We start from the raw sequence: 21,836 nt of genomic DNA on the forward strand, positions 1-21,836 counted from the left end.
CCAAAAAACAGAACATCAAAATGCATGAGACAAAAACTGATGTAACTCAAAGGAGACATAGACAAGTTTACTAATATTTGGAGATTTCAACACCCCTGTTTAGTAAATAATTGATGCATCAATCAGGCAGAAAATCATTAAGAATATAGTTGACCTGAACAGCAGTATTATTTAACTTGGTATAATTAACATTTATTGACTATTTCACTGAAAAACAGCAGAACATCCAGTATTCTTAAGCTCACATAGACTATTAACCAAGATAGGCTACATTACAGACCATAAATCCATTGTAATCAGTCTACATTAATAGAAATCAGACAAAATAGGTTCTTATACTAGAATGGAGAAAATCAGTAAGCATATACTATGATCTGCACAGCACTGTCAATCACCTGGATCTAACTGGCACCTATAGAATACTTCATTCTACAACAGTAGAGTATACTTTCTTTTCAAGGACATAGGGAAAATTTGCCACAATAGACCAAATTCTAGGCCATAAATCATACCTTGACAAATTTTAGAGAATAGAAATGATACAATGTCTGTTCTCAGACCATGATGGAATTAAACTAGAAATCAGTAACAGAAAGATAGTTTCAATCCCCAAATACTTGGATAATAACACACTTCTACTAAATAACATATAGGTCAAACACATCTCAGATAAATTTAAAAATATTTCAAACTAAATGAAAATGACTATAATGAATATAACTTATCAAAATATGTGGGATGCAGCAAAATCAGTGCTTAGAGGATAATTAATACTATTGAATGGACTATTAGAAAAGAAAAAAGATGCAGAATTAATAATCTTCTATATTAGGAAACACTAATGCAGTACAGGACTTGAGAGCTGAGCACCGAACCCCTGAAATTTTCCAGAAACAAAGCCAGTCAAATGAGCCCACATTATATCACAATCAAACCCTAAAGGTCATCAAATGGGATAAAGGAAGAACAAACCCATCCAAATGTCAGCAACTTCAAAGTTTGAAGAAACTGAGGAAAGCCTACAAAGATGTAAAAGAACAAGTGCAAAAACTCTGACAACTCAAAAAGCCAAAGTACCTTCTTGCTTCCAAAGGAGTGTGCTACCCCTCAAGCCAGGGTTCTGAACTGGGCTGAGATGTCTAAAATCACAGAAATATAATTCAAAAGCTAGAAAAAAACAAAGACCATTGAGAGGCAAGAGTAGTGGAAACCCAATCCAAGTAAGCCAAGAAACACTATCAAACAATACAGTAGCTGACAGACAAAACAGTCAGTATAGAAAAGAACATAACTGACCTGGTAGAGCTGAAATCCCACTATAAAAATTTCATAATGTACACACAGGTATTAACAGCAGAGTAGACCAAGCAGAGCAATAAATCTCAGAGCCTGAAGACTGGCTTTCTGAAATAAGACAGCCAGATAAGAATAGAGACAAAAGGAAAGAATAAAACCTTCAAGATATATGGGATTATGTAAAGAGAATAAAACTATTACTCACTGGTGTCCCCAAAGATGGGGAGAGGGTAAGAAACTTGGAATCCATATTTCAGTATATCATCCATGAGAACTTCCCCAACCTAGCTAAACGGGCCAACATTCAAATTCCAGAACTGCAGAGAACCCCCATAAGATACTCCATAAGGAGATCAGCCCCAACACAAATAATCACCAGATTCTCCAAGGGCAAAATTACAGAAAAATTGTTAAAGGCAGCTAGAGAGAAAGGTCAGGTCAATTAAAAAGGGAACCCCATCAAACAGCAGAACTCTCAGCAGAAACGCTATAAGGCAGAACAGATTGGGGGCCAATATTCAACACTCTTAAAGAAAATAAATTCCATCCAGGAATTTTACTCTAGTCAAACTAAGCTGCACAAGCAAAGGGGAAATAAGATCCACCATGATCAAATAGGCTTCATTTGTGGGATGCAAGGTTGGTTCAATATATGCAAATCAATAAATATGATTCATCCTATAAATAGAACTAAAGACAAAAAACACATGACAATCTCAATAGATTAAGAAAATGCTTTCAATAAAATTCAACACTACTTCATGTTGAACACTTTCTACAAACTAGGTATTGAAGGGACATACCTCAAAATAATAAGAATCATCTATGAAAAACCCACAGCCAATATCATACTGAATGGGCAAAAACTGGAAGCATTTCTATTGAAAACTGACACAAAATAAGGATTGCCACTCTCACCACTTTTTTTCAACATAGCATTGGAAGTCCTGGCAAGAGCAATTAGCAAAAGAAATTAATAAAAGCATCCAGATAGGAAGCGAGGTAGTCAAACTATCCCTGTTTGCAGACAACATGATCCTATAGATGGAAAACCCCACAGTCTCAGCCCAAACGTTTCTTTAACTGATAAATAACATCAGCAATCTCAGAATACTGAATCAATGTACAAAAATTACTACCATTTCTATACCCCCAAAACAGTCAAACCGAGATCCAAATCAGGAACACAATCCCATTCACAATTACCATAAAAAGAATAAAATACCTAGAAATACAGCTAATCAGGGAGGTAAAAGATCTCTACTGTGAAAATTACAAAAGACTGCTCAAAGAAATCAGAGATAACACAAACAAATGAAAAATGTCTGATGCTCAGAGAGATGAAGAATTAATAGCATTAAAATGGCCATAGCCATATTTTCTAAGCAATTTATGGATTAATGCTATTCCTATCAAACTACAAATGACATTCTTCACAGAAATAGAAAAACTATTTTAAAAATTCATATGGAACCAAAAAGAGCCAAAATAGTCAAGGCAATCCTAAGCAAAAAGAATAAAACTGAAGACATCACACGGCCCAACTTCCAACATTACCACAGGGCTACAGTAAACATAACAGCATGGTATTAGAACAAAAACAGACTCATAGACCAACAGAACAGAATAGAGATCCCAGACAAAGGCCACACACCTACAACTATCTGATCTTCAAAAAAGCTGATGAAAATAAGCAATGGAGAAAGGACTTCTTATTCAATAAATGGTGTTGGGATAACTAGCAAGCCATATGCAGAAGACTGAAACTGGACTCCTTCCTTACACCATATCGAAAAACCAACTCAAGATGAATTAAACTCAAAACTACAAAAATCCCACAAGACAACCTAGCTAATGCCATTCTGGACATAGAAATGGGCAAAGATTTCATGAAGAAGACAAAAGAAACAATTGGAACAATAGCAAAAATTGACAAATGGGATCTAATTAAACTAAAAAAGCTTCTGCACAGCAAAATAAACTATCAACAGAGTAAACAGACAAAACACAGAATGGGAAAATTTTTTGCAAACTATGCATCCGACAAAGGTCTAATATCCAACATCTATAAGGAACTATCCGCAACCTATAAGGAACACATTTACAAGGAAAAAACAACCCCATTAAAAATTAGCCAAAAGACATGAAATACACTTTTCAAAAGAGAACATACATGTGGCCAACATGCATAGGAAAAAAAAGCTCAAGATCACTGATCATTACAGAAATGTAAATGATAACCACAATGAAATACCATATCACACCTGTCAGAATGGCTATTACTAAAAAGTCAAAAGGTAACAGATGCTGGCAAGGCTGCGAAGAGAAAGGAATGTTTATACACTGTTGGTGGGAGCGTAAATTAGTTCAACCATTGTGAAAGACAGTGTGGCAATTCCTAAAAGACATAAAAACAGAACTATTATATTTGACATACCAATTCAATTACTGGGTATATACCCAAGGGAATATAAATCTTCCATCATAAAAACACATACACACATATGTTCATTGCAGCACTATTCACAATAGCCAAGACATGAAATCAAACTAAATGCCTACCAATGGAAGACTGGATAAAGAATATATAGCACGTATACACTATGCAGCCAAAAAAAAAAAAAAAAAAAAAAAAAAAAAAATTCTATGCAGCCAAAAAAAAAAAGAATGAGATTATGTCCTTTGCAAGAACATGCATGGAGCAGGAGACCATTTTCCTTAGCAAATTAAGGCAGCATGAGAAAACCACATACCAAATATTCTCACTTTTAGGTGTGAGCTAAATGATGAGAACACATGGACACATAGAGTGGAACAACAGACACTGAAACTTAACAAAAAGTGAAGTGTGGAAGGAGCAAGAAGATCAGGAAGGATAACTAATGGGTACTAGACTTAATATCTGTATAAAAAATAATATGTAAAGCAAACCCCCACAATACAAGTTTACTTACATAATGAACCTGCAAATGTACCCCTGAACTTAAAATAAAATTTATAAACAATTCAAAGTAAACAAAAGAAAAAAAATTTAAAATTTAGAACATTAAAATCAATAACAAGAGAAACTTTAGAAAATCCAGAAATATATGTAAATTAAACACGTTTGTGAACAACCAATGATTCAATGAAAAATTAAAAGTTGTATAATATCTTGAAAGAAACAAAAATAGATACATAGCGTACCAAACTTATTATGCCAAAGTATTGCCTTCCACAAAAGCAGCTCTAAAAGGTAAGTTTATAGCTATAAATGCCTAAATCAAACAAGAAGCTCTTAAATTAACAAAGCTATGTTTTAATATTTTTTTTTAAAAGAACAAATGAACCGCAGCATTAGGAGAAGGAAATAAATAATGGAGTTCAGAGCATAACTAAATGAAATAGAGACTATAAAAATAATAACAAAATTACAAGTTTTTTTTTTTGTTTTGAAAAGATAAAATTGGCAAACTTAGCTAGACTAAGAAAAATGAGAGAAGACAAATAAATAGAATCAGGAATGAAAGAGGAGATATAACTGATACAAGAAATACAAAAGATAATGAGTGACTGGGCACAGTGGCTCTCGCCTGTGATCCCAGCACTTTGGGAGGCTGAGGCTGGCAGATCACGAGGTCAGGAGATCGAGACCATCCTGCTAATATGGTGAAACCTTGTCTCTACTAAAAATACAAAAAAAAAAAAAAATCAGCCAGGCGTGGTGGTGAGCGCCTGTAATCCCAGCTACTCGGGACAGGAGAATGGTGTGAACCTGGGAGGCGGAGCTTGCAGTGAGCCAAGATTGCGCCACTGCTGCACTCCAGTCTGGGTGACAGTGCGAGACTCGGTCTCAAAGAAAAAAAAAGAAGAAGAAAAAAAAAAGATGAGTACTTATTATGAACAATTATATGCCAACACATTGGATAATCTGGAATAAACGGATAAAATATGAATACACCAATAATGAGTAAACAGATTAAGTCAGTAATAAAAAGTCTCATCAAAAATAAGCCTAAGGGCCGGGCATGGTGGCTCATGCCTGTAATCCCAGCACTTTGGGAGGCTGAGGCGGGCACATAACGAGGTCAGGAGTTCGAGACCATCCTGGCTAAGACAGTGAAACCCCATCTCTACTAAAAATACAAAAAAATCAGCCGAGCGCGGTGGCAGGCGCCAGTAGTCCCAGCTACTTGGGAGGCTGAGGCGGGAGAAAGGCGTGAACCCAGGAGAGGGAGCTTGCCATGAGCCGAGATCGCGCTACTGCAATGCAGCTTGGGACACAGAGCAAGACTCTGTCTCAAAACAAAACAAAACAAAAAATCCTAAGATCTAATGACCTCACAATTGAATTCTGCCAAACGTTTACAGAATAACAGTCCTTCACAAATTCTGCCAACAGATTAAAAAGGAGGGAATACTTTCTCTCTCTCTCTCTTTTTTTTTTTTTTTTTAGATGGAGCCTTGCTCCTGTCACCTAGGCTGGAGTGAAATGGCGCGATATCGGCTCACTCCGACCTCTGCCTTCCAGGTTCAAGCGATTCTCCAGCCTCAGCCTCCTGAGTAGCTGAGATTACAGATGCCAGCCACCACGCTCGGCTAATTTTTTATTTTTAGTAGAGATGGGGTTTCACCATGTTGGCCAGACTAGAGGATGGAATACTTTCAAACTCTTTTGAAGAGGCAAGCATTATCCTGATACTAAAGCCAGGCAAGGACAATACAATAAAGAAAAAATGCAGAACAATATCTTTGAAGAATATAGATGAAAAACTTCTTTTTTTTATGGAAAACATTTTATTTTATATAATTTTATGTTATCATTAATACAAATACAGGGAAATTTTTAAATAAAATTATTTGTTATGTATTTTTTGAATCTTAGTTTTTGTTCATTATCATAAAACTCTGACTCTTCAGTGTTTTTCCTTCAAAATTCACAATTCTTTTGAAACAAATTTGAGTTAGTGAGAGAAAGGGTACATATTTTATTTGAATTTTAGCTAAACCATGTAATTAATCATTCTAACATTTTACTTATTCAAAAATATTGATGTCTCTAAAAGTTAACAAGCCATGAAATTGAAGACATTTAGAAGTTTACTAACACTTCAAAAAATTCTTCTGAAATATGGGTTTATAGGAGTCACTGATTGAAATAAGCATGAGTATTTATAGGTTTATTACTATTAATTGAAAATTTTATTTGATGCTTCAAGATACAATGTGCATTTTTTGAGTAACTTATATCTGTTAATCTTATGTGTATGTAAAATAAACATATGAATCTTAGTTATTTCTATTACTACTAAAATCTGTGGATATTTTCATTTGTTTCTGTGTCATTATCTTTGGTAGAGAGGAGTCTTAAGTGCAGGCACCCTACACAGTTTCTATTCTTTTTATTTTACCTTTAATAAAATTAATTAATTAATTAGTATTTTTTTAGAGATGGGGTCTTGCTATGTTGCCCAGGTTGGTCCTGAACATCTGGGTTCAAGAAAAACTTCTTAACAGTATACTAGTAGACTGAATTCAACATGATCTAGTGTGATTCATTCCTGCAAGAATGGTTCAACATAGGCAAATTAATAGATGTGACACATATATTAACATAGTGAAGGACAAAAACACATGATCATGTAATTTGATGCAGAAAAGTGATTTTGACAAAATTCAACATCATTTTATAATAAAAACTCAACAAATTAGATATAGACGAAATGTACCTCAACACAATAAAGGTCATATTTGAGAAACTCACAGCTACCATTATACTCAACAGTAAAAAGTTGAAATCCTTTCCACTAACATCCAGAAAAAGACAAGCATGTCCACTCTTATCACTTTCATTCAACATAGTATTGGAAGTCCTTACCACAGCAATTAGGCTACAGAAAGAAATAAAGCCACCTAGGCTAGGTGCGGTGGCTCATGCCTGTAATCCCAGCACTTTGGGAAGTCGAGGTGGGCGGTTCACGAGGTCAGGAGATCAAGACCATCCTGGCTAACATGGTGAAACTTTGTCTGTACTAAAAATACATACATACATACATACATACATAAATAAATAAATAAAAAATTAGCCGGGCGTTGTGGAGGGCGCCTGTAGTCCCAGCTACTCGGGAGGCTGAGGCAGGAGAATGGAGTGAATCCGGCAGGTGGAGTTTGCAGTGAGCGGAGATCCTGCCACTGCACTCCAGCCTGGGTTAGAATGAGAGCCTGTTTCCAAAAAAAAAAAAAAAAAAAAAGAAAGAAAAAAAGAAAGAAAAAGAAATAAAGTCATCTAAAAATGGAAGAAAGAAGTGAAATTCTTACTGTTTGCCAATGATGAGATTTTATATATAGAAAACTCTCAAAGATTCCATCCATACAAAAAAATTGTTAGAAGTAAATACATTAAAGTTACAGGATAATATAAAATTAACATGTAAAAATCAGAATTTCTATATAACAGATTTTCTGGAAAAGATATCAAAAGAATCATCCTATTTATAATAGCTATAAAAACTAAAATACTTAGAAATAAATTTAACCAAGTAAATGAAAAACATGCATACTGAAAAGTATAGAAAGTTAGTGAAATAAATTGAAGAAAACAATGGAAAGATATCTTGTGTCTATACTGGAAGAGTTAATGTTAAAATGTCCATATTACCCAAAGTGATCTACATATTCAATGCAGTCACTATCAAAATTCCAATGTCATTTTTCATAAAAATAGAAAAAAATCCTACAATTCATGTGGAACAACAAAATAAACTAAAATAGTCAATGCATCCATGAGTAAAAAGCATAAAGCTGGAAGTATCATACCACTTGATTTCAAACTATAGTACAAAGTAATATTAATTAAAACAGCAATATACTGGCATAAAAGTAGACATATTGATTAATGGAGCGAAATAGAAAGCCTAGAAATAAACTGAACATAAAGAGTCATCTGACTTTAAACAAAGGTACCAAGAATACACACAAAAAAGGGCAATTTCTTCAATAAACGATTTTGAGAAAACTGGATATTCACACACAGAAAAATAAAATTGAACCCTTATCTCAAACCATACACAAAAATCAATTCAAAATGGATTATAAAGACTTTTAAAAAGATGTGAAATGGCAAAACTACTAGAGAAAAACTTAGGGGGAAACTACACAACTGTGGTCTAGGCAATGATTTTCTGGATTTGACTCCAAAACACTGGCAAACAAAGCAAAAATAGACAAATGGGATTAAAACAAAATAAAAAGCTTTTGCACAACAAATAAAACAACTAATTCAAAAAAACAACCTATGGATTGGGAGAAAATATTTGTAAGCTATAGATCTGATAAGAGGTCAATATCCAAAACATATAAGATTATCAAACTACTCAATAAAAAGAAAACAAATAATCATGTTAAAAATTGTCAAGGAAAGTGGACAGAATAGATATTACTCAAAAGAAGACATTTAGATGTCAAGAGATATATGAAGAAGGCTCAATATTATTAATCATTAAAGAAATGCAAATTAATTATGCTATTCCTGATGAGATACCATCTCACAACTTTCAGAATGGCTATTATCAAAAGGATGAACAATAACAAGTGTTGGTAAGATGTAATGAAAAGGAAACTGTTGTAAATTATTGGTGGAAATGTAAATTAGTGCAGCCATTATAAAAAACTGTACAGAAGTTCATCAAAAAACTGAAAATGAATTATCATGTGATCCAGCACTCCTACTTCTGGGCAATGACTCCAAACATTTGAAATCACTGTGTCAAAGATATGTCTGCACTCCCATGTTCACTGCAGCACTATTTGCAATAGACACGTTATGGAGTCAACCTAAGTGTCCATCAGCAGAAGAATGAACAGAGAAAATATGGTATTTGTACATAATGAAATTTTATTTGACCTTAAAATAGAATGTATTTCTGTCACTTGTGATAACATGAATGGAACTGGTAACCATTATTCTAAGTGAAGTAATCCAGGCACAGAAAGACAAATCCTACATATTCTCACTTAATGAAATCTACAGAGATTTAATTTATAGCATCAGAGAGTAGAATAGTGCTTACAAGAGGCTGAGGGGCAGGGTAAATGGGAAGATGATGATTAAAGGAGATAAAGCCTCATTTAGACGAGAATAATAGGGTGATTTTTTTTTTTTTTTTTTTTTTTGAGATCTGTTGCACAGGGTAATGAATGTAGTTGGTCCTCTGTATCTGTGAGCTCCATTTATGGAATCAGCCAATCATGGATCAAATGTATTTTGGTGAAAAAAGCAACAAAACATAAGAGTACAACAATAACAAACAATAGAAACATTAAAATATAGTGTAACAACTATTTGCATAGCATTTACATTGTATTAGATATTATAAATAATCTTAATTTAAAGCATATGGAAGGATTTACATAAGTTATATGCAAATACTATACCTTTTTATATAAGGAATTTGGGCATCCATAGATTTTGATATCTGTCAGGGATCCTAGAGCCAATCCCCTTCAGAAACCAAGGAACAAGTGTTTTGTACATTTCTAAATCACTGAGTTAATTTCAAATGTACTTATCACAAAAAATCATAAATATTTGAAGTGATGGATTTGCTAATTAGCTTGACTTAAGAATTCCACATTATATTCATTAATAATAATGTTACTTTTTATCCCATTAGTATATTCAACTATAAATTTTCAATTTACAATAAAAATAAAAAAAGATCAGAAATCAATGGGATTGAAAACAAGAAATTAACAGATAAATGAAACAAAAAAGGTTCTTTGAATGTATCAGTGAAAGTATTACATCTCTAGCTTGGCAATACAAGAAAAAGAGAAGAAACAAATTACTAACAACCAAAATAAGAGAGTGGTCATCATTTCTGATCCTGTAGACATTAAGTGATAATAATATAGAGTGTAGGCCCACAATTTTCATAACTTAAATATATCTCCTTCCCCAAATTCACTACCCTCTTGTAAACACACACACAAAAAAAATCAGAACATTTTTCGTTGATGGGCATTTGATACAATACCTGATTAGTAATACACTAAACTTACAAAGTATCAAAAATAAGGCCCATATGAGAAAGTCTCATAGCCAAGAGAAGCTTAAAAAGACATGAACACTAAATATAATTCAGTGCACTGAAATGGGATCTTGGAACAGAATGAGTGTAGTAGGTTAAAATCAAAGAAATCTAAAGAAAGCATGGACTTCAGTTGATGATTTAAATAATAATACTCCGTAAATTGGTAGGATCAAAATAGTCAAATAAAATACAAAATAATTTTTAAAATGTAAGAGTAATGAGACATTAAGTAGTATAACCTAGTATAGAAATATAGGATCTGAAATATTAGTAGCTTCCCTATAATATGATATCAAATGAGGGTTCTATTTACAAATTGATTGATAATATACTACTTAAATACTGATGCAGAAAATAACAGATTAGGGAAAGGCTTATATATGTTATGAGTTCATTTACTCAGAAAATTATTAATATAAAGTGATTAAAATGTTTTATGAAGAAGAGATACAAACCTAACAAAATGTGGTAATGTCTTTGAATGCATCACAAGACTTCTTTGTTCTCACAATTCTTTTTCATGTAAGTAGTTGTTCAGGATTGTCAGAACAATAGGCACAAACCAAGTTAATACGGTGGTGGAGAAATGATCCACCAAAGCCATGGCAAAATTGGGACAATTAAACTAAGACAAAGTTGAAATCAGGAATTGTGTCAGTTAACAACTTTTCAAAGTCAATTAAAGATAAAGGCATGAGCCATACTCAGAGGTATTTCCCAAATCTGAAATTACTGCACATGGAAATGTGAATGACATTTCTAGATTGGCTAGAAAACTCATAAAAGATGTTTTTATTTTTATGTCTGAGGCTGAATTTTGACAGTACTATAGTATTTAAAATCTGTGACTTAAAAGGGGCTATTTGATAAAATATCAGAACGGACAGAACAAACTGTAGCTATAAAAGAAACAACAGTTTCTTTCCTAAAAGAAATTAGACTAAGTCATATCCATAGACCATTGTATTAAAGTTATATTGAAATCTCTGCCACCTCCTTCTCAATGTAAGGTTACTTACAAAATATATAAAAGATGAAATTTAAAACAAGATGCTGTAGAGAGCATATCATTTGGATTTAAAACAAATGAAATAAAATAAAGCCAAGATTAGTTGCCTATATAATGGGCATGCTCTGGAGGTAAGTGGAATCATTTCTTTTTAAAGGCTTACTAGCTGAATCTCCAAAACAAATGTGCATGCATATACTTTATACTGTATATATGTATAACACATCCAGTTGAACTTTTAACAACACAGATCAGAAAAAGCAGAAAAGGTACCAGAGGAAAAAGGGAAGTAATTACATCATCTAAAGCATAGCAACTACAGTCCTCTCTTCTGGAGCTGCCAAAGGAGCCAAAAGTGAGAGTTATAGCAACTAGTCTGTGTTCTCCTAATATTCAACCAGTGCCCAGAGATGTTTGTAAATGAGGTGAATCAAACCTTTATCCATATAGGGCCCAAACACTTACTGATCCTGTCTCTTTTGGGTTGTTGCCGTTTTCCAGTAACCATGGTTATTGAAAAAGGAAGTACAAGGAAGAAACTCAGTGAATCTCCAGTCTCCAAGACATGAGCCTTTCTCTTTTACAGTGTAGCAAATTCTCAATTTTTCATGGTATTTAAGATCCACAACACTGGCCAGTACAGTGTCCCATTTCTTTGACTGGGTGTAATAATACAAAGGATGTAAAATAGAAAAGAGTAAACATTGACTTTAAGTTCAAAGAACCATGATTATGTTCTACGATGACATTAAACCTACTTTGGGCACTAGGAATTCAAAACTCACCAATCCAAGTTTTGTGCTGATAGGAAATCAAAACTCTTTCTGTGTTTTATTTGGTATAATAGGTGAAAGAGAGCACCTCCAAATTCATCTGTCATTGGGAAGCCTGTATATAATGCCTATGGGTGAAATGGCAACACATTCTAGCCACCAATTTAAATTTTTTGCCAAATAATATACGACAACACTTAATCATGTAGGGACTTGTTTTCCCTTACTCTTAGTACTGTAACCAAATTTTTCATTGACCAATCATCTTTCATTCAGATGGACTGCGCCTGATAATAGGGCATGAGGTAATTTTTTTTTTTCTCATTAAACTTTTTTAATGGGTCTCAAAATTCTGTGACAAATTTTTGGTCAAGTTGTTTCCATTAAAAAGTACTGATTTTAAAAACTAATAACTTAAAACTGCCACACTCAAAAAAGAAAACCAAAGGGGTCCACAAAACATTCTCCTTTCCTTTTGAAGGTTTTACGATGCATTGTTATCATTAACCAGTCTTTTACTACTACACTTAAATGGACAATTGAAACAAACAGTTCTGAGACCGTTCTTCCACCACTGATTAAGAGTGGGGTGGCAGGTATTAGGGATAATATTCATTTAGCCTTCTGAGCTATCTGGGCAGACTTGGTGACCTTGCCAACTCCAGCAGCCTTCTTGTCCACTGCTTTGATGACACCCACTGCAACTGTCTGCCTCATATCACGAACAGCAAAGCAACCCAAAGGTGGATAGTCTGAGAAGCTCTCAACACACATAGGCTTGCCAGGAACCATATCAACAATGGCAGCATCACCAGACTTCAAGAATTTAGGGCCATCTTCCAGTTTTTTACCAGAACAGCGATCAATCTTTTCCTTCAGCTCAGCAAACTTGCATGCAATGTGAGCCGTGTGGCAATCCAATACAGGGGCATAGCCAGCACATATTTGGCCTGGATGGTTCAGGATAATCACCTGAGCAGTGAAGCTAGCTGCTTCCATTGGTGGGTCGTTTTTGCTGTCACCAGCAACATTGCCACGAGGAACATCCTTGACAGACACATTCTTGACACTGAAGCCCCCACTGTCCCCAGGAATAGCTTCACTCAAAGCTTCATGGTGCATTTCGACAGATTTTACTTCAGTTGTAACGTTGACTGGAGCAAAGGTGACCGACATACTGGGTTTGAGAACACCAGTCTCCACTCGGCCAACAGGAACAGTACCAATACCACCAATTTTGTAGACATCCTGGAGAGACAGGCGCAAGGGCTTGTCAGTTGGATGAGTTGGTGGTAGGATGCAGTCCAGAGCCTCAAGCAGCGTGGTTCCACTGGCATTGCCATCCTTATGGGTGATCTTCCATCCCTTGAACCAAGGCATGTTAGCACTTGGCTCCAGCATGTTGTCATCATTCCAACCAGAAATTGGCACAAATGCTACTGTGTCGGGGTTGTAGCCAATTTTCTTAATGTAAGTGCTGACTTCCTTAACAATTTCCTCATATCTCTTCTGGCTGTAGGGTGGCTCAGTGGAATCCATTTTGTTAACACCAACAATTAGTTGTTTCACACCCAATGTGTAAGCCAGAAGAGCATGCTCTTGGGTCTGCCCATTCTTGGAGATACCAGCTTCAAATTCAGCAACACCAGCAGCAACAATCAGGACAGCACAGTCAGCCTGAGATGTCCCTGTAATCATGTTTTTAATGAAGTCTCTGTGTCGTGGGGCACCAATGATAGTCACATAATACTTGCTGGTCTCAAATTTCCACAAGGAGATATCAATGGTGATACCACGTACTTGCTCAGCTTTCAGTTTATCCAAGACCCAGGCATACTTGATGGAGCCCTTTCCCATCTCAGCAGCCTCCTTCTCAAATTTTTCAATGGTTCTTTTGTCGATGCCACTGCATTTGTAGATCAGATGGCCAGTAGTGGTGGACTTGCCCGAATCTATGTGTCCAATGACGACAATGTTGATATGAATCTTTTCCTTTCCCATTTCGGCTTTTAGGGGTAGTTTGCATGACACCTGTGTTCTGGCGGCAAACCCGTTGTGAAAAAGGGCATGAGGTAATTTTATGGGTATTATACATGTTATGAATTTCATGGGTATTAACTGTTTGCGGCATTTCTTTCTCTTTTTTTCCCCTTTCCTCTATTTGTGGAATTTCTTATTCCCCCCCCCCCCAGCTTTATTGAGGTATCATTTACAAATAAAATGTTGTAAATTTATGGTATACACCATGATGATTTTTATATTCCTACATAGTGTAAAATGATTACCACAATTAAGTTAGTAAACACATCCATAACTTCACATAATTATCATTCCTTTGTGATGAGAACATTTAAAAGTCTAACATGTCAGCAACTTTTAAGTATGTGATTCAGTATTCTTAACTATAGTTATCATGGCGTATATTAGATTCTCAGACATTATTTATCTTATAAGTGAAAATTTATATCCTTTGACCAAAATATAACTGTTCTTCCCAACCACAAGCCTCTGGTGAGAAACATTCTACTCTGTTTCTATGAGTTAGACTTTTAGAGTCCACATATAAGTGAGATCATGTAGTATTTTTATTTCTCTAACTAATTTTTTTTTTTTTTTTTTTTTTTTTTGAGACGGAGTCTCGCTCTATCGCCCGGGCTGGAGTGCAGTGGCCGGATCTCAGCTCACTGCAAGCTCCGCCTCCCGGGTTACGCCATTCTCCTGCCTCAGCCTCCCGAGTAGCTGGGACTACAGGCGCCCGCCACCTCGCCCGGCTAGTTTTTTGTATTTTTTTAGTAGAGACGGGGTTTCACCGTGTTCGCCAGGATGGTCTCGATCTCCTGACCTCGTGATCCGCCCGTCTCGGCCTCCCAAAGTGCTGGGATTACAGGCTTGAGCTTATTTCTCTAACTAATTTCACTTAGAATAATGTGCTCAGTGAATCTCCATACTTATTCATGTTTGTTTCAAATGGCTGGATTTATTTTTCTTAACTGAATAATAATCACACACATGTGTGCATATATATGTATATATATGTGTATATATATGTGTATATATACACACACATACATATACATTACATTTTATTTTCTTTATCCACTCATCCATTGACAGACACCTAAGTTGTTTTCATGTCTTGGCTATACTGAACAATGATGTAATCTACATGAGAGTGCAGATATCTCTTCAAAATTGTTATTTATTTCCTTTAGATATATACTTACAAGTTGAATTGGTAGATCATGGTAGTTTTTTTTTTAATTTTTAAAGAAATCATCATACTGTTTTCTGTAATAGCTGCATCATATTATATTTCCACCAACAGTGCACAAGGGTCCCTTTTTCTTCACATCCTCACTTTTATCTCGTGGCTTTTTAATAATTTGCATGCACATAGGTGTGAAGTAATAATTCAGTGTTGTTTTAATTCACAATTCCTTGATAAGTCACAATAATAAGGAAATCTTCTTGTACCTGTTGACTATTTGTAGGTCTTTTTTAGAAAAAAAATGCCTATTCAGGTAGTTTGCTCTTCTTTTAACTGGATCACCTGTTTTTCTGCAATTGAGTTGGATGAGTTGTTTATATATTTGGGATATTAAGAGTTTATTAGATATGTGATTTGCAAATATTTCTTTCCATGCACAGTAGTGAAAAACTGAACACTTTGCCTGTAAAGTCCAGAATAAAGCAAGGACACTCACTCTCACCCTTATAATCTACACAGTACTGGAAGTCCTAGCCAAAACAATTAGGCAAGCAAAAAAAAAAAAAAAAAAAAAAAAAAGAACGCCATATTGCAAAGAAAGAAGCAAAATTGCTTCTGTTTGCAGATGATATAATCTTACATATTTTAATGTATTCTAAAGAATACATTTAAAAATCTGTTAAAATGAACAAATTTAGTAAAGTTGCAAGACATAAAATACGTTCATTTCTATACAGTAACAATTGACTATTTGAAAAAGCAATTAATAGAAGATTACTATTTATAATAGCATCAAAAATAATAAAATACTTAGGAATAAATTTAGTGAAAGACATAAAAGAGTTGTAAGTGAAATCTAAACAATATTAATAAAATAAGTGGAAGAAGAAACAAATAAATTGAAAGATATCTCTTTATGGACTAGAAGAATTAATATTGCTAAAATGCCTGAATCACCAAAAGTCTTCAATAGATGCAGTACAATTCCTATAAAAGTTACAATGACATTTTTTACAGAAACAGAAAAAGAATCCTAAAAATTTGTATGGAAACACAAAAGACTTCAAATAGCCAAAGCCATCTTGAGAAAGAGCAAAGCTGGGAGCATCACATTACCTGATTTCCAAATACATACAAAGCTATCAAAATCAAACATTATGGTACTGGTATAAAAAATCTTTGCATATACACTCAACTAATATTTAAAGAAGGTGCTGAGAATACACAATGAGAAAAATATAGTCTCTTCAATAAGTGGTGTTGGGAAAACTGGATATCCAGAAACCAACCAACCAAAGAACTGAAATTGTATCCTATCTTAAACCCTTCACAAAAATTAACTCCAAATGGAGTAAAGAATTAATGTAAGTTCTGATCCATGAAATTTGTAGAATAAATATCAGGAATAAGCCTCTTGACATTGTCTTGGTTAAGACATGTTTCAGGTTCAAATTACTTGGAAATCTTTTATTTATTTATTTATTCATTCATTCATTCATTCAATTTTAAGTTTTGAGATACATGTGCAGGATGTGTAGGTTTCTAACATAGGTAAACATATGCCATGGTGGTTTGCTGCACCCATCAACCCATTGCCTATATATTAAGCCCTGCATGCATTAGCCATTTAGTTTGATGTTCTCCCTCCCTCTGTTTCTCTGACAGGGCCCAGTGTGTGTTATTCCCCTCTCTGTGTCCATGTGTTCTCATTGTTCAAGTCTCACTTATAAATGACAGCATGCAGTATCTGGTTTTCTGTTTCTGTGCTAATTTGCTGAGGATAATGGCTCCCAGCTCCATTCTTGTCCCTGCAAAGGATATGATCTTGTACCTTTCAATGGCTGTATAGTATTCCATGGTGTATATGTATCACATTTTCTTTATCCAGTCTATTATTGATGGGCATTTGGGTTAATTTCATGTCTTTGCTATTGTGAATAATGCTGCAATGAACATACGCAGGCATGTATCTTTATAACAGAATGATTTATATTCCTTTGGGTATATGCACAGTAACGTGATTGCCGGGTCAAATGGTATTTCTGACTCTAGGTCTTTGAGTAATTTCCACACTGTCTTTCACAATGGTTGATCTAATTTACGTTTCTACCAACTGTCTAAAAGTGTTTCTATTTCTCGACAGCCTCACCAGCATCTGTTATTTCTTGACTTCTGAATAATCACTATTCTGACTGGTGTGCGATGGCATCCCACTGTGGTTTTGATTTGCATTTGTTTTTTTTTGTTTGTTTGTTTTTTCTGAGACGAAGTCTTGCTCTATCACCCAGGCTGGAGTGCAGTGGCACTGTCTCGGGTCACTGCAAGCTCCTCCTCCCGGGTTCACGCCAGTCTCCTGCCTCAGCCTCCCTAGTAGCTGAGACTACAGGTGCCCGCCACCACACCTTGCTAATTTTTTTGTATTTTTAGTAGAGATGGGGTTTCACCATGTTAGCCAGGATGGTCTCAATCTCCTGACCTTGTGATCCACCCACCTTGGCCTCCCAAAATGCTGGGATTACAGGTGTGAGCCACCACACCTGGCCTGATTTGCATTTCTTTAATAATCAGTGATGTCAAGTTTTTTTTTTTGCAGTGTGTTTGTTGGCCACATAAATGTATTCTTTTGAGAAGTGTCTGTTCATGTCCTTTGCCCACTTTTTAATGGGGATGTTTTTCTTTTGTAGATTTATTTAGGTTCCTTGTAGATTCTAGATATTAGACCTCTGTCAGATGGATTGCAAAAATTTTCTCCCATTCTGTAGGTTGCCTGTCCACTCTGATGATAGTTTATTTTCTTTCTTTTTTTTTTTTTTTGAAATGGAGTCTCGCCCTGTTGTCCAAGCTGGAGTGCAGACTGGTGTGATCTTGGCTCACTGCAACTTCTGCCTTCCAGGTTCAAGCAATTCTCCTGCCTCAGACTCCTGAGTAGCTGAGATTACAGGTGCATGCAACCAACTCCAGGCTAATTTTTGTGTTTTTAGTAGAGGTGGGGTTTCACCATTTTGGCCAGACTGGACTCAAACTCCTGACTTCAAGTGATCCGCCCACCTCGGCCTTCCAAAATGCTGGGATTACAGGCATGAGCCACCATATCCAGCAGATGATAGTTTCTTTTGTTGTGCAAAAGTTCTTGAATTAGATCCCATTTGTGAATTTTGGCTTTTGTTGCAATCGCTTTTGACACTTTTCATCATGAAATATTTGCCTGTGCCTATGTCCTGAATGGTATTGCCTAGATTTTCTTCCAGGATTTTTATAGTTTTGGGTTTTACATTTAAGTCTTTAATCCATCTTGAATTAATTTTTGTATGAGGTATAAGGAAGCTGTCCAGTTTCAATTTTCTGCATATGGCTATCCAGCTTTCCCAGCGCTACTTATTAAATAGAGAATCTTTTCCTCATTGCTTGCTTTTGTCAGATTTGTTGAAGATCAGATAGTTGTAGATGCGCAGTCTTATTTCTGAGACTTCTATTCTGTTCCATTGGTCTATGCCTCTGTTTTTATACCAGTACCATGCTGTTTGGGTTACCATAGCCTTGTAGTATAGTTTGAAGTCGGGTAGTGAAATGCCTTCAGGTTTGTTCTTCTTGCTTAGGATTGTCTTGGCTGTATGGGCCCGTCTTTGGTTCCATATGAATTTTAAAATATGTTTTTCTAATTCTCTGAAGAATGTCAATGGTAGTTTAATGGAAATAGCACTGACTCTATGAATTACTTTTTGCAGTATAGCCATTTTCACAATATTGATTCTTCATATCCACAAGCATGGAATGTTTTTCTATTAGTTTGTGTCCTCTCACATTTCCTTGAGCAGTGGTTTACAGTTCTCTTTGAAGAGGTCTTTCATTTTCCTCATTAGCTTTATTCCTAGGTATTTGTTCCTCTTTACAGCCACTGTGAAAGGGAGTTTATTTGTGATTTTGCTCATTGCTTTTATTATTGATAAAAATCAGTAATATTGATGTATAGGAATGCTTGTGATTGTTGCACATTGATATTGTATCCTGAGTCTTTGCTGAAGTTGCTTATCAGCTTAAGAAGCTTTTGGGTTTAGATGGGGTTTTCTGGATATTGGATCATATCATCAGTGAACAGGGACAGTTATTTGAGATTATTTAAACCTCATATATTTAGATGTACATTTCTCTCCCCAAATTTGAGAAGTTTTTGGCTACTATTTCTTTATATAAATTATGTGTCCCTTTCTGTTACTCATTTGAGATTTTCATAATGCACACATTATTTTGCTTAATAATGTCCCATACATAGGCCTTATTCACTCCTTTTCATTCTTTTCTTCTTTTAGCTCCTCTGACAGGGTAATTTTAAATAACCTCTTTTCAACTTTAACAATAATTTCTTCTGCTTCATTGAGTCTTCTTGTAAATCTGTCTATTAAATTTTTTAATTCAGTCATTGCATTCTTCAACTTTCATATTTCTGTGTGATTTTTAAAAAATTCAATGTTTTCTATTTTTTGCTGAATTTCTCATTTTGTTCACAAATTGTTTCCTTAATTTTATTAAATTGTCTATCTCTGTTTTCTTGCAGCACACTAAAGAGGATTTTTCTAAATTGTCTGTAAGTCAGTTCACAGATCTTCATTTATTTTATTTATTTATTTTTGAGACAGGGTCTTGCTCTGTCACCTGGGTTGGAGTGCAATAGCATAATCTCAACTCACTGCAACCTCTGCATCCTGCGGTCAAGCAATTCTCGTGCCTCAGCCTCCTGAGTATCTGGGATTACAGGTGCACACCATCACACCTGGCTAATTTTTATATTTTTAGTAGAGATGGGGTTTCCCCACATTGGTCAGTCTGGTCTCAAAGACCTAACCTCAAGTGATCCACCTGCCTTAGCCTCCCAAAGTGCTAGGATTATAGGCATCAGCCATCACACTTGACCCGATCTTCATTTCTTTAGTGTCTGTTATTGGAACTCTGTTAGTTTTCTTTGGAGGTTTTTTACTTCCTTGGTTATTTATGAAAGTTATATATTTTTTTTGATGTCTGTGTATTTGAGAAAGTGCTCACTTCTTTCAGCCTTGGCTAGTTTGCTTAGTGGAGAAAGACCTGCCCCAGTCTGTACAGCCTGGAGTTCTGGATAGGCCGGCTGGTAAATTCTGTGAGAAGGAGGGGCCTGATCTCAGAGCTTGTAGTTGTTCAGGTCTGCTGCCCATGCTCTACGGTTGAGTAGGGCTACTGTCTGGGTTTTGTAGTTAAGTGTCTTCTGACTGAGCTCTATATTGTGGCAGTACCACTTCCTGAGATTTCTCGTTCAGTGGGGCAAGTAGCTGAGCTTTTAATCACCTCTGGTCATGCAAGTTTATACGCTATTCTCTTTTCTAGAAGTGTCATTGGTTTACCTCCATGATTGGGTGGAGCCACAGGTAAGCTCTGCAATTACTCCTGGTCAAGTGGGATGCCATTTTTAGCTGCTTGGTGTGTCTGGCTGGACTCCACTTTCAGGTGGGACTGGAGGCTGGGTTCTGCTATCAAATGAAGTCTCAGGTTGCACGTACTCCACAGTTGGGTGTGGCTTCACGCTATTTTCTTCTGTGAGTTAGGGTCACCGGCTTGGCTCACTAGTTTAGTAGGACCACAGACTATGCTCATGATTGGTCTGGGCCACTGGCTGGGCTTCTTGCTTGGGTGTGGCCACATGCTATGTTCAGCAATTAGGCAGAGTCATGGGCTGGGCTTAGTGGCCAGGTAAAACTTTATGTAAGGCTCCATGACTAGAATAATCTTTGGTGAGGGAAATTCTATGCTGTTGCTTCATGCAGATAAATGAGTAGAACTCTGTTGTAGGAGTTCATTGTCAGTTTGAGTAATTCTACCTTTAGTTTTCTTTCATAAACCAGGCTCATGCATTCTTTCCCCCATTAACTCATCATAGAAAATTCTCCTCCAAACTATAGATATACATAGACATGAGATACCTATTAATTCAATTGTGTCTTCCTGAACTTCTTAGGATTTGTCATGTAATATCAAGGTCTATTATACCATTTCTGTGTAAAAATAAAATGCTTATGCACATTCAAAAGTTTTCTCTCATGTCCAACTTTATGATTCAGTATATCAGACAACACTTAATTTGTGATGAATAGCTCAAGTTGCATATATACTTGGTTCCTTTTTCTTGAGCATTCAGTCTCTATGCACTAGAAGCAGTAACCCACTAGCAGTAGCAAGCCAGGAGCTTCTTTTTAAATGAAGAATATTGTTGGTAAAATATAGCATGTCCTTGTTTCAAACACTGCAATTCTTCTATCAAGCTTTATTAGAAGAAAAATTCACATTTGCCACAGGCACTTAAAGCACAGTTGTATCTGATGGACCATAAGGTCCAAATGACATGTGGCACTTTATTAGAAATTGAATGTGATACAGAATTGTCTTTTGCTCCAACAAAGCAGGCAGCCTTATAGGTAAGCTGACAAATGGACAAAGCAACACACATTTACATGTTT

The 21,836-nt window shown here is 35.5% G+C and overlaps 1 protein-coding gene across 1 annotated transcript; it reads right to left on the bottom strand.

Moving 5' to 3' along the window:
- Nucleotides 1-12,458: 12,458 nt before the first annotated feature.
- On the bottom strand, nucleotides 12,459-14,207 carry LOC117080456 (elongation factor 1-alpha 1-like). The gene has a single exon (XM_033205541.1). The coding sequence runs from the start codon at nucleotides 14,148-14,150 to the stop codon at nucleotides 12,762-12,764; it is 1,389 nt and encodes a 462-aa protein (XP_033061432.1). The 5' UTR covers nucleotides 14,151-14,207; the 3' UTR covers nucleotides 12,459-12,761.
- Nucleotides 14,208-21,836: the final 7,629 nt, after the last annotated feature.

Source organism: Trachypithecus francoisi, unplaced genomic scaffold (genome assembly GCF_009764315.1).
Source record: "Trachypithecus francoisi isolate TF-2019V2 unplaced genomic scaffold, Tfra_2.0 Lachesis_group8, whole genome shotgun sequence".
Taxonomy (NCBI): Eukaryota; Metazoa; Chordata; class Mammalia; order Primates; family Cercopithecidae; genus Trachypithecus; species Trachypithecus francoisi.

Bases quoted from the DNA above. Each gene is read 5' to 3' on its own strand.
- LOC117080456 (XM_033205541.1), bottom strand. From the start codon at position 14,150: ATGGGAAAGGAAAAGATTCATATCAACATTGTCGTCATTGGACACATA.